This window comes from Phyllostomus hastatus, unplaced genomic scaffold (assembly GCF_019186645.2).
Source record: "Phyllostomus hastatus isolate PE091 unplaced genomic scaffold, TTU_PhHast_1.1 phas_contig_86, whole genome shotgun sequence".
Taxonomy (NCBI): domain Eukaryota; kingdom Metazoa; phylum Chordata; class Mammalia; order Chiroptera; family Phyllostomidae; genus Phyllostomus; species Phyllostomus hastatus.
In genome coordinates, this window is record NW_025333977.1 from 94,451,030 (window position 1) to 94,464,587 (window position 13,558).

The 13,558-nt window shown below is 38.2% G+C and overlaps 1 protein-coding gene across 4 annotated transcripts in view; it reads left to right on the top strand.

Annotated features, from left to right (window-relative positions):
- The window catches only part of PAK2 (p21 (RAC1) activated kinase 2), a 91,093-nt gene that overhangs the window by 31,812 nt on the left and 45,723 nt on the right, over positions 1 to 13,558 (top strand). For 3 of the 4 annotated variants that reach the window (XM_045851066.1, XM_045851064.1, XM_045851065.1), the window contains one exon: positions 11,869 to 12,077. In XM_045851066.1, the coding sequence (XP_045707022.1) occupies positions 11,891 to 12,077 (187 nt within the window). In that variant the 5' untranslated portion in view covers positions 11,869 to 11,890. Of the gene's footprint in view, positions 1 to 5,403; positions 5,424 to 11,868; positions 12,078 to 13,558 lie in introns of those variants that run through there. The other variant, XM_045851067.1, reaches the window with a different exon arrangement.

The following is a 13,558-nucleotide window of genomic DNA, read 5'->3' on the forward strand; positions in this document are numbered from 1 at the left end:
AGTCTTGCAAGTTTTGATGACGTAGTTTTTTATTCTTATTCATTTTTAAGTATTTTCTAATTTCTGTGATGTTTCTTTAACCATAAGTTTTTTTTTTTAGAGGTCTCTTAAGTTTGCAAATTTAGGGAGATTTATCCTAGTTACTTTTTTGTTACTGGTTTCCAACATAATTGATGTTGGTTAAAAGTATAGGGTAATTACGATCTTTTCCAAATTTTTTTGTATCAAAATGTTATTTCAACCTTATTTTTGAAAGATAGTTTTGTTGAATTGGCAATTTATCTTGGCAACTATTTCTCTCAATATGCTGGATATTCCCATGTCTCCTTGCTTTCATTGTTGGTTTCAAGAAGTAAGCTGAAGATCCAGCTGCCATGTCTGTGAAGTTGGCCCTTTTTTCTCCTTTGATTTTAAAAACTTTTTGCTTTTTGATATCCTTAATTTCACTATGATATATCTTCACTTTGGGCATAAATTACTTTTTGTCCTGCTTTTTATTCATTAGGATTTTTCATGTTATGAATTTGTATCTTTCATCAGTTCTAGGAATTTCTCAGCTATTAATTTATCTGGTGAACCATTCCCTCAGTCATTCTATATTCTCCTTCTAGAACTCCAAATAGGTGTTTCTTAGACCATTCAACCTATTCATCTTACTTCTCTTTCATATTTTCTGTTTGTGTCTGTTCTGCATTCTAGGTACTTTCTTCAGATACATCTCCCACTTCACTAATTCTCTCTTCTGCTGAGTCTCTGCTGCTTTTTAATTCAAATGTTGGGTTTTAATATTCAGGTATTTTTTTTCCTACTGAAAGTTCTGTATTTTTTATATTTGCTTTTTTTTTTTTTTCTTTTTTGCCTCCCCCTGCCCTCCCACTGAGCTTCTTAGAACATGCTATATGTCAGATCATTGCATATCTGTTTCACCAGTCTGTTTTGGCCAGTTCTCCTTCATGGTACCTTGTTTGTCTTCAGTTTTTACTATGAGGTCTTCCTTTTCTTAGAATTTTATCTTTGGGTGTTACTTGAGGCTTTTATTGAAGTTGTTTTCTCCTAGGGAGGCTTTATATTTATATTTCATCTGCCATTCACTAGGGAGTGCTACCACATTGAATTAAACCTATTTAGGATTTTTGGGGGATATCATAGATGGAATAAGTTCAGTTCATAAATGTGCATTTTGTTACAATTTCTCAGATTTTTTTCCCCCTTTCTCATTATCACTGGGCTTAAAATACTTAAGGTTTGCTTGTTCCCTTCTGCTCAGAGGGATTTATTTCTGATTTATTTTTATATAGGACCTTTTAGGTCCTATCCCTTTTTTCAATTTAGGAACACTTGGTGGATTTTTCACCTGAACCCTGTGAGCTATCAAAGAAGTTTCTGGTCCCCAGAATTTAGTCAAAAATTCCTCAAGAATAACAGCATTAGTAAATCGCTTACTCTCTTGTTCCTGGTTTCACTTTGCCTTGGGGGCTCTATGGAAAGATTCTTTCATCTTAACTAAGTTATCCATGCATTTTTAAAAATTTAATATCTGTATATTTTTAAAGATTTGATGTTGTCCAGTCCTTTGTTTATTTGAGTGAGAATCAGAGTTTCCTTTCGTTTTTCTTCTTTATTCTTTACTAGTACCCCAGTTGTGTTTTCTTACATCTCTTCCCCACTTTCCCTTTTTCCTTTCTGGCTTTGCTATTAATAGGCCTGATGTTGTGGGCATTGCCATCAAATAAAAACATTTTCATTCTAATGTGTGAACTTCCCTTGTACAATGTGTGTTGTCTAACTTAAAGTGATTTGGATTTTTTTCTTCTTTTTTTGTTTTTGTTTTTGATTTGGGATATTTTTATCGCTGCTTTTGCTCTCAAAGGCATTTGAAGCTTTTTTGGAAGGGAGGGGAGGGTAAAAGGCCAGTGGTGTTGGAACTCTCATAGTTTATTGAAAGATTGTTAGATATCAAATAGTGTTGCATTATTACATTCATATGGTATTGAAAATTAAGGTCTATTTGCTTATATAAAATGTAGGTAAAAGTAGAAAACAAAATGGTGCTTTTAAATCATGCTTTTCAGTAGGTCATGGTTTGTACTTGGAGTACCGTAGTTGATCCAAGTAGATTATAATAAATTTAGTCATTTATACAGGTTGGACTGACTGGTTCCAGACACCACTCCTTTTTTTATTTCTGTTATATATTTAGCTTCCCCTAGTCTCCTTCAGTAGACAATCGAGGAATTGTTTGTCTTTGAGTCGTGTCACAGTTAAACAATGGGCCTGTTAGAAGAGTACAGTGTGTTTTGGGCATACTTTTTGTTTGGATGACTTGTTTTTCACTGAAGAGGACAAAAAGTAAAAAAAAGTGTTTGAACAAATTTGGAGAGAGGCACTACTTAATTCATTTGTCCTTTTTTTATAAGACATTTTTGAGTGATGATAGAACAACATATAGGTAAATCAGTACTTTATCGTGAATCGTTTTTACATTCCTTGTTTCTAGCTAAATGTAATGTGTAAAAAACCTTATCATATCTTCATCTGGCACTTTTTAAGCAGCTGACACCATCAGTAGAAACAATACACAAAAACACACACTGCTTTATGGAAAAGGATTGAAGACTAAGGCCATGAATTGGTTGTTAGTGGAAAACTCTAAATCATCCCATCCTCCAAATATTTAATATAGGGTAGTTGATATGTTGTGTTAGTGAAATGCTTTTTGAAAAGAGAATAAATTCAGGAAGTGTAATATTTCATCTGGGCAGAGTGTGTACCATAAAATCAGTAAAACCTACTGTCTAATGCATGTAGTAATCTATGTTAACCGTTACAGGAGAGAGTAAAATAGTATAGCAATAGTGGCAGTAGTAGTAGTAGTAGTAGTAGTAGTAGTAGTAGTAGTAGTAGTAGCAGCAGCAGTAGAGTCCCTGCCTTTAAATTGCTTGAAGCATTGGAGGAAGGACACCTAAAATTATAATTAATGATGCACAGTTAGAGTTCATTGTCAAAGAATGGCCAATATATTAACATAATTAAGGAAAAAAAATCATATGATTAAGAATTGTTAGTAAACTTGAATTCTAGTCTTAGTTTTGTTAGTAATTAGATTTGTATGACTTTAGGCAAACCACTTACTTTTTGGTGCATCAGTTCCTTTACATATAAAATAAGGAAGATGGACCAGATAAATTCTGATCCTTTTCCCACTTACTCTCTGAATTTATTTTTCTGAATAACTCGCATTCTGAGGACATGAGGGGTTGTTTTAAGAAGGTATAGACAAACAGGAATGACCTTGCATAGGAAATGATTTTAACTGGCACTGAAAGATTTGGTTGGATGAAGAAAATTTGAGAATGGGGAAATAAATTCACAAAGATGATTTAGGCCATGAAAAACTCTGTTATATTTGGGGAACATGAAGTGTAGGATTTATGTAGTGCATTCATATGAGATCAGATTGATTCAGTAGTAAATGTCCCTAAATGCGGGAGTTAACTCCTCACTGTGATGGTTATGGGTAGCTGTGTGTTTAACCAATTGTGATTCTTCCTCTAAACAAAGACTGAGTATATAGAAACTCTTTAGGAAGCCAGTTAGAGCTTCTTCTAACCTCTTCCTCTGCATAGCAGGTGAAGACATAGAGGCTAGTAAGAGAAACCCTGAGGTGAAGTGATAAATTAGTCTTCAGCTAAGCTGGTAGCTGAGTATTCATCAATGGTGTATCAAGGATCATGCTTACACTAAGTTTTAATCATTTATGAGGCAAATAACTTAGAATTGTTGCTATTATATTTCTCATCTTTAGTACTTTCAGGAGGGACATCTGTGACTCATATATTTAGTATGAAATTTGGGTTTCATCTCAGTGTATGTTGCCTACAGAGTATATTATGTTCATTGTGATTTCTTTGAGACATAGGTAACTCAACTTTATAATATACAGTCACCAAGAAGAAAGTTATGAAACAGACAACATATTAACTCCTCTTTGGTTCTATTGGACTGAATTTCTGCAGAAAATAAAAAAGGTATTATGCAGTATATTAAAATAGAGCAGTGAAGGGAAAATTTTTTGGTGGGGGGATAACCAAAGTATGTAAGGAGAGGCTGTGTTCCTAAAATTGCTGTGTAAGGTCATTTGCTTAGAATTTGGTGGTGTTTTTCATTTAAATAGCAGTTAGTCTATCTGGCTAGCCCACAATATGATGATTTTACTGATTTCTGTTACAAAAAACAATATAGTAAATATCATTGCACACGTATAGATTTTCATCCATGTTAAAGATTTGATTAGGTTTTGTGCCCTAACTTGGTTATCTAGCCATTGATTACTTTTCCTATATTAAAAATATGTTCTGGGTTTGAGTCCCACTCAGGGCACATTCCTAGGCTGTAGGCCAGGTCCCTGGTGAGGGGCCCCCAAAAGGCAACCACAGATTGATGTTTCTCTCCCCCTCTTTCTCCCTCCCTTCCCTTCTTGCTAAAAATAAGTAAAATATTTTTAAAAATAAAAAAATAAAAATATGTTCTGTACAGTATAGGGTGACGTAACTGTGGGTCTTTTGCCACTTCAATAAAATATCAGAAAGAATTGGGGATATGAGGGTGCGGTGTGGAGCTAGGGTTCTCAAAGTGTGGTCTCTGGTCCATGGGGTCAAAACCTATGTTTATAATAATACTAAGACCTCTTTGCCTTTACACTTGTTGATATTTACATTGATGGTGCAAAGTAGTGGTGAGTACAACTTCCTGTACTTTAACACAGAGGAAGACATTGGCCATGGGGCTGTAGTTTTTGTGTTTTTTTTAAAGCCCTGTTCACTTAAGAATGCACTTCAGGCTGTGCAGCCGTCTGCTGGAGTGGTCATGTCCCTTGTGTGTTGAGTACTTCCTGCTGCCCACTGAGCATGTAGCAAAGCAGCCCACTTCTACTGGGAGTGGAATTGCTAGGTCATATGGTAGGTGGCATATTTAACTTTTTGAAGAACTTAGTAATTCCTTTTTTAATAGACTTGGTATTTGGGAATAATTTTAGATTTACAGAGAAGTTGCAAAGTTAGTAGATTTCCTGTATGGCTGTCACCCATTGTCCCCTAATGTTAACATTACATAAACCATAAAATGTACGTCAAAGCAAAGAAGCCAGCATTGGTACATTATTATTATTAACTAAATTCTAGATTTTATTTGGATTTCACCAGTGCCTTTTTCTTTTGCAGGGTACGACATCGTCATGTCTCCTTAGACTTCTACTTCTCTGCCCTGTGACAGTTTCTCAGTCTTAATTTGTTTTTCATTTCTCATGTCCTACAGTTTTTAGGAAACTGGTCAGGAACTTTGTGGAATGTCCCTCAGCTTGGGTTTGCTGATGTTTTCCCCATGATCAGACTGGGTTACAGATTTGAGGGAAGAATCTCACAGAGGTGAAGTGTGCTTCTTTCTCATCACATTAGGTCAGGGGGCGAGTGATACCAACATGACTTATGTTAACCATATCACTTGATTAATGCAATTATGACAGAAAAAAACAGTTCTGTGGAAAACCTCACAGGGTGATCTGATTATAAATTCCTAACTGTACAGGTCATGTTGGGTAGTCACGTCCCAGGCGTATAACTTTTTAGTAAAAGGCTCATCTTTGCCTTAAGCAAGCCCTGTTGTTTCTGTGCATCTAGGTTAATATAACTTTGAAAGAAACTGTAACTACCCGCCAGAGAGCACATACTTTAACTGTCCTATAATCCCCACCCCAAATGGTAATCCTTCCACCTTTATGTAATCTTGGTGTTTCCTCCTTAACCTCAAATGCATAAAAAAAAAAAGTGCAAATTGTTGCTGCCTGTAGCATTTATCACAGTCTGTTGAGAACTTGCTTCCTGGTGTGTCTTCTTTTTGGCTTAAATTTTTTATAAGCATTTTCTACAGGTTTGGATGTTTGTTACATTGACACACTGTCACATTTTTCCACTTTGAAGTTATTTTTCCCTTTCCATGTTCTTTGGAAATGAGTCACCAAGTGCAGCCTATACTCAAGTATGGAGGAAAGTTGAACTTTAACTCCTAGAGGGGGGTTATTTACATGTGCTATTTGTAATTCTTTTCTAAGGAAGATTTTTTTTCTCCCATCCCCAGTTTATTCATTTATTTGTATTAATAGAAATTATACATATTTATTTTATTCTTTGGGTTATAATCCAATACTGCTTTATTAATTTTGTTGCTCATATCATTCCAGCGTTGCCTTTTTCAAATTTTTTTTAATATATTTTATTGATTATGCTATTACAGTTGTCCCATTTCCCCCCCTTTATTCCCCTACACCCTGCACACCCTCTCTTACCCACATTCCCCCCCTTTAGTTCATGTCCATGTGTCATACTCATAAGTTCTTTAGCTTCTACATTTCCCATACTATTCTTGCCCTCCCCCTGTCTATTTTCTACCTACCGTCTATACTACTTATTCTCTGTACCTTTTCCCCCTCTCTCCTCCTCCCACTCCCCTGTTGCTAACCCTCCATGTGATCTCCATTTCTGTGGTTCTGTTCCTGTTCTAGTTGTTTGCTTAGTTTGTTTTTGTTTTTGTTTTAGGTGTGGTTAATAATTGTAAATTTGCTGTCATTTTACTATACATGTTTTTTATCTTCTTTTTCTTAGATAAGTCCCTTTAACATTTCATATAATAAGGGTGTGGTGATGATGAACTCCTTTCACTTGACCTTATCTGAGAAGCACTTTGTCTGCCCTTCCATTCTAAATGAAAGCTTTGCTGCTGGATAGAGCAGTCTTGGATGTAGGTCCTTGCCTTTCATGACTTGGAATCCTTCTTTCCAGCCCCTTCTTGCCTGCAAGGTCTCTGTTGAGAAATCAGCTGACAGTCTGATGGGAACTCCTTTGTAGGTAACTGTCTCCTTTTCTCTTGCTGCTTCTAGAATTCTCTCCTTCATTTTAATCTTGGCTAATGTAATTATGATGTGCCTTGGTGTGTTCCTTCTTGGGTCCAACTTCTTTGGGACTCTCTGAGCTTCCTGGATGTCTATTTTTTTTTTGCCAGAATGGGGAAGTTCTCCATTATTATTTGGTCAGATAAGTTTTCCACTTGTTGCTCTTCTTCTTCCCCTTCTGATACCCCTATAATTTTGATGTTGGAACGTTTAAAGATGGCCTGGAGGTTCCCTAAGACTTCCTCATTTTTTTGAATTCTTATTTCTTCATTTTTTTATGATTGTTTTTTTCTTCCTTCTGGTCCACTCTATTGATGTGAGACCCAGCTGTCATTCCATCACTATTGTTTCTCTATGCATTTTTCTTCATTTCACTTATTGTAGCCTTCATTTTTTCATCTAATTTGTGACCCAAATCAACCAATTCTGTGAGCATCCTGGTCACCAGTGCTTTGAACTGTGCATCTGATAGGTTGGCTGTCTCTCGGTCGCTTAAAGGTCCTGGTTCTGGGGCTTTCATTTGTTCTGTTTGAGCCATCTTCCCCCCCCTTTGGTCTGGTCACGCCTGTTACATATGAGGGGCGGAGCCTTAGGTGTTCACCAGGGCAGGGCACCCCAGTAGCTGGGTTGTGACGCTGTATGTGGGGGTGGAGTCTGAGAGGGAACAGTGGTGCTTGCTCTGCTCTCTGTTGAACTTCATTCCCTTCCGCCGCTTCCCGGAGCAAACTGGGCTCCTCTGGTGCCAGTTCCCGTGTGGGTGGGCTTGTGCGCCCTGTGGGACTTTTCAACAGCCTCTCCTATGAGGCTTGGAGTCCCTCCCTGCACCTCAACCCCCACAGGTGTTTTCAATCAGTGCCCCAAGGCTCTATTTCCCAGCGCTGGGACCCTGGGTTGCATGCAGTGCCTTGCTTCAGAATGGCTGCCTCGCTGGGTCTGCCAATTGCCACCCCTCGGCCAGGGTCTGCCAGCTGCCCCTTGCACACCCAGGGCCTGCCCGCTGTGGTCTTGTGCACCCCCAGATGCCTTACATGCCCGGTCCCAGTGCTCGCTGCGCAGAGACGGCGCCTGGCTGCCCGACTCTGCCCCTCCTACCGGTCTGGATGAATGTGTTTATTTTAGCTTCTTGGTTGTCCAACTTCCATGCAGCTCAATTTTCTGTCAGTTCTGGTTGTTACTCTGTTTCTAAATTGTTGTTGTCCCTATCTTGGTTGTGCGAGGAGGCACAGTGTGTCTACTTATGCCTCCATCTTGGCGGGAAGTTGCCTTTTTGGAATTCTTTTCTGTGTGTTTTGACATGCCCTTATCCTTTTTAAGTACTTCCTTACCTTCTGTCACTATAAGATGCTCTAGGCCAGCAATTTTCAGTTGGTGTGCTGCAAAAGTTTTTAAAATGTGTAAAACATGCAATATCTGACAATTTAGTCAGGGGCACTAATGTCTTTTTTCTTTGATTGTCAAGTAAAAACATGACAGCAGCCAACACAATAGCCATCCAGTGTGAATGACTCAAAACCATATTTTTTTGTCAAATCAGCAAAAAATGTAATTTTTGATGTGCTGCAGAATTTTAGTAGTTTATGTGTGCCATGAGATGAAAAAGGTTGAAAGTTGCTTCTCTGGACTCATCTTTTATTTTTCGTATTCTTGGCCCAGAACATCTATTTCTCCAAGGAGCCTTGAGCCATTCACTGTTAAGTAAATCGTCCAAGGCCACACTTAAATTAATGATAGAACCAGGATTCAAATCAAAACAATATGATTTCACAACTCATTCTTTTAACTACAACACTAGACGACATACAGCTGAAGGTACATTGGCAGTTTCTAGTCATGTTCCATCTACGAGCCAGCCTTGAGGGTAGAATTTATAGTCAGTTGACACCAAATAATTACTGTATCTTGACAGCTTTATATTGATTTTTTTTTAACCACAATTGTAAAAATTACTGATGACTGTTAATATTTAGGTGCATTTCCTTCTATATATGAATGCAAATGTATTTTGAAATTTTGTTTTATTATTCTGAGTTTAAATTTGATATCCATTAATATAGGTGATAATTGGTCAAAGTGTAACCAGAATCTTATCTTGTCATGTCTGTTGTCATCACTGGTGATAAAGATGAAAGTGAGCTGCTTTAGGTTTATCTATTTTGCCTTAATGCTATGGCTACATAAGAGATAAAAACATCTGTCTTGATTTATCACTGTATCAAATAATCCTCAAAATATTGTTACTATGCCTTTTCTTTCTTCGATTGGTAGCAATAGATAAGTCCTGTCTGGTAATACACACCTCACAGCCCACACACCCTTAAGGACAGCCAGTCACACCCTGCCCTCATCCCACCCGCAAAACAAAATAGACCCCACACGATGGGACTAGCTGGTTTGGAAGAATCATTTGACTAGATGTCCACCTTCTTAGATCTCACCTCCATCTCTCTCTTCCTTTGACCACTTGTAGTTTCTTTTCACTTCCGGCAGTCTTTCTCACGCACAAACATAAATCTTTTTTTATTCCTTTTTCCCAGCCCTTCTGTAGTAGTTATTCCCAGAAAGGTATGTTTTCCCCCTTCACCTTTTCTCATTTTCTTTTTGTAGGCTGAAAAATAAATCATCATTGCAGATAAAATACACAGCAGTTCTAGTGGCATACCCTATGAAAGAAAACAAAGGTTGTAAGATTTGGAGTAGAAGTAGGTACAATAATCTCTTTATGCATCAGTTCTTCCCAAATTATACCTACTTTTCTTCAGGTACTAGCATTCACACTATATTTTAAAAAATAATCTTGTTTTTAACTTTATGTAAATAGAGTTGGCGTACTTGGTCATTATATATATTAACAAAGTTTTGTTCACTTACATTCATTAGATAACTTTATAATAAATGAGGATCTAATTACCGATCAAAACCTTGTTTAGGGGAGAAGTGTAATGTTTCCTAAAATATGTTGTTTTGTATTGGAGTTCATCTGTAAATTAGGCATCCCTTCCCCTTAACTGATTTTAAATGTGTATAATGTACTTTTTTAAAGATATAAAATATTTCTGTATGTGTAACAAGGTTAAAGTTTCCACTGAATTAGCCTTGTATGTGGCTAAGAGGGGTTACATAACTGCCTGGAAAGGGCATCACAGGATGATAGACCCTTGGGAATGTAGCCATACCCTGCTTTTTAGCCAAGCTCTGGATTTACTGTTGTCAGTCTTCCAAGTAAATCGCATTCTATGGCCCTATCTGCAAACTTGCAAGGGACTGACTAAGGTTTGTTGTTGGAATGTCGGATTTTCTCAGAAACCAAATATTGCATCAGTGGCACATTTGTATCCTTTAGGAAAGTTTATATGAATGGTAGGTTGTAATCACAAGGCTAGTTAGTGGTCAAGGAATCAGATTCCCAGGTTGGGGGAATTAGTTGATATATTTAATAGCAAATGTCTTATCTCCGGTCTCCTGTAGAAATGGAGACATAGCAAAGATGTATCCTTTTGTTACTGAGCAGACTGGGGCTGTTCATGTGGTGACTTGGTGAATGACCCAACAATTAATGCTGGAAGCAGCAGGTCTTTATTTGCAACTTTCCAACCTTGAGGGAACTTAGACTACCTCAGCTTGGAGCCCTCCTTTCCCAGAAGACCTTGCACTTCCCATGCTCCCCACCAGGTTAAAAGCCAGAAGCCCAAAAGGTAGAAGTTCCCTATTTCCTTTTCTTAAGCCAGCTGCACAAATAGTTCTCCAGTCCCTCTAGAGGGTACCAAAGTCACTATCAGCACACAGCAGCTCTCTCCTGCAGGATCTGGGGTACGTGTTCATCAGCCTCCATTTAATAGACCAGAAAATCAGGTGCTGTGTTACTCTGGATCATGGTGAAACTTGGGAAAGACACAGGTCTTAATAGTACAGCTAAAAATCCAGGTGCAGCAGGACAGGAAGTATCTTGCAAGGAAGTCCTTGGTGGCTTTAGAGTCAACTTGAGCAGGCACAATCATAGCAGCATCATAGCAGCAGCATCTCCTTCCTTATTAGTCCAGGCCATGTGGCCTCCTTCCTCACTGTAAACTACATAGCTGCTTGCTTACTTCTCCCTTCTCACTGCTCTCTTTCAAACCTCATGGTCACACGCAAGAATGGCTGCTGCACTTGAGTTTAAATCCTCACCCTGCACCCCCTCCATAACCCCATTTCCGACTTCTCCCGTGATAGGCTACATCTGCATTCCCGTATTTTCTGCCTTCAGCTGCCAACCGCCTATAGCCCCTCTGGCTACATCCTGAGTCAAAGTCACTCCCACCTCCCTGGCAGCACAGCTATTCAACATAACTATAACACTGGCCAGCTGTTACTGTTATGCAGAGTACCTCTCAACAGTTCCCTCAGCTTCCTTATCCCCAGCCAAGTCTGTGGAGGTTTTGGGTTTTTGTTTTTGTTTTTTTCCTTTTTCTTCCCCTCTGTTCCTGGGAGTTTCTCAGCCTACATGCACCCTGTTCTGAACCTCGTTCCACATCTGTTACACTTTGGTTGGTTGGTTAGGAAATGGCCTTCCTCTTTGGAAATCTCTCTCTCTTTTTTTTTAAGACTTACGTTGTCTGTTTTCATTAGAAACCATTTATTCTTAGAATCAATTGATTAGATGGATCTTTTGATATATTAGTGTCATCATGTCCTCTAATCTGGACATGGCTTTTTAGACATTCCCACAGCTAACTATTCACTAACTTTGTTAGGAGAGGTTGCCTACGCTTCATGGATGGCCAATTTCATTTCTTACTCTTTGAGTTTACAGATCTTGCACATTTCACTCTAAATGGATAGATAACATTTTCCAATTCCAAGTTGGGGAGGGGATTATTACTGTTTTGTGCTTGTCCCTACTATTTTTTTACCTTGTTATTAACTAAGTTTTTGCCTATCTGTTTCAGGCCGTAACTGTAATTCTGAATCATGTCTGATAACGGAGAACTGGAAGACAAGCCTCCGGCTCCTCCCGTGAGAATGAGCAGTACCATTTTTAGCACTGGAGGCAAAGACCCTTTGTCAGCTAATCACAGTTTGAAACCTTTGCCCTCTGTTCCAGAGGAAAAAAAGCCCAGGAATAAAATCATCTCTATATTCTCAGGCACAGAGAAAGGTAAATAGCTGAAGTTGTTGCTCAGTTGACTTGTTATGTCCACTCCTTCATTTTCAGAGACTTGAGCTATGGTCATGGCTTCCCAACATTAATTAAATTTGTGGTATTTCAGAAAGACCTACTATTGTAATAATGGTGATAATAGAGTCTATAGTCCCCTGTCTAAAATCCCTGGAGCAAACTGTGTTTTGGAATTGAGGTTTTCTGATTTTTGAGAATAGTACTATCTTTTTATCATGTGTTCTGCAATGCCCACAGAAGCATCAGAGGCATCAACGTGTTAACATGGATTCATTCGGCAAATATGAATTCCAGTCCAGGGTTTCTCAACCTCAGTGTGATTGCACACAGTGAAAGAGTTGTTTCATGAAACTTTTGTTTCAGTTATGTGTATACAGACATGCCTATTTTAATCCTCACCTGAGGATATGTTCATTGATTTCAGAGAGAGGAAAGGAGAGAGAAACATCTATTGGTTGCCTCACTCACACCTGACCAAGAATCAAACTCACAACCTTTTGGTGCATGAATGGTGTTCCAACCAACTGAGCCACCCAGCCAGGGCCAGGCATACCTCTTTTTATTTTGTTTTCCAGATACTGCTTTTTTAAGAAATTGAAGGTTTGTGGCAACCCTGCATTGAGCAACTCTATCAGCACTATTTTTCCAACAGCATTTGTTCATTTTATGTCTACATGTCACATTTTGATAATTATCTCAATATTTCAAACTTTTTCATTATTATATTTGTTATGGTGATGATGTTGGTGATCTTTGATGTTACTAACCTAATGGTTTTGGGGTACTACAAACCGCACCTATGTAAAATGACAACTTAATAGGTAAATGTTGTGTGTATTCATATTAGTCATTCCACTATCTCTCTCCCTCTCCTTGGGCCTTCCTATTTCCTGAGACACATTATTGAAATCAGGACAAGTAATAATTTCACAATGGCCTCTATATGTTCAAATGAAAGGAAGAGTTGCATGTCTGTCACTTTAAATCAAAGCTAAAAATGATTAAGCTTAGTGGGAAGGTGTGTCAAAAGCTGAGACAGGCCAAAAGCTAGGCCTCTTGCACCCGACAGTTAACCAAGTGGTGAATGCAAAGGAAAAGTTCCTGAAGGAAATTTAAAGTGTTACTCCAGTAAATATATGAATAAGAAAGTGAAACAGCTTCATTGCTGATATGGAGAAAGATTTAGTAGTCTGGATAGAAGATCTTATTAGCCAAAGCATTCCCATAAGCCAAAGCCTAATCCAGAGACAGGCGCTGACTCTTTACCTCTATGAAGGCAGAGAGGGGTGAGGAATTTGCAGAAGAAAAGTTTGAAGCTAGCGGAGGTTGTTTCATGAGGTTTAAGGAAAGAAAGAGTCTCAATAATATTAAAGTGTAAGGTGAAGCAGGAAGTACTGAGGTAAAAGCTGCTGCAAATTCTTCAAAAGACCTAGCTGAAATAATCAGTGGAGGTGTCTAGA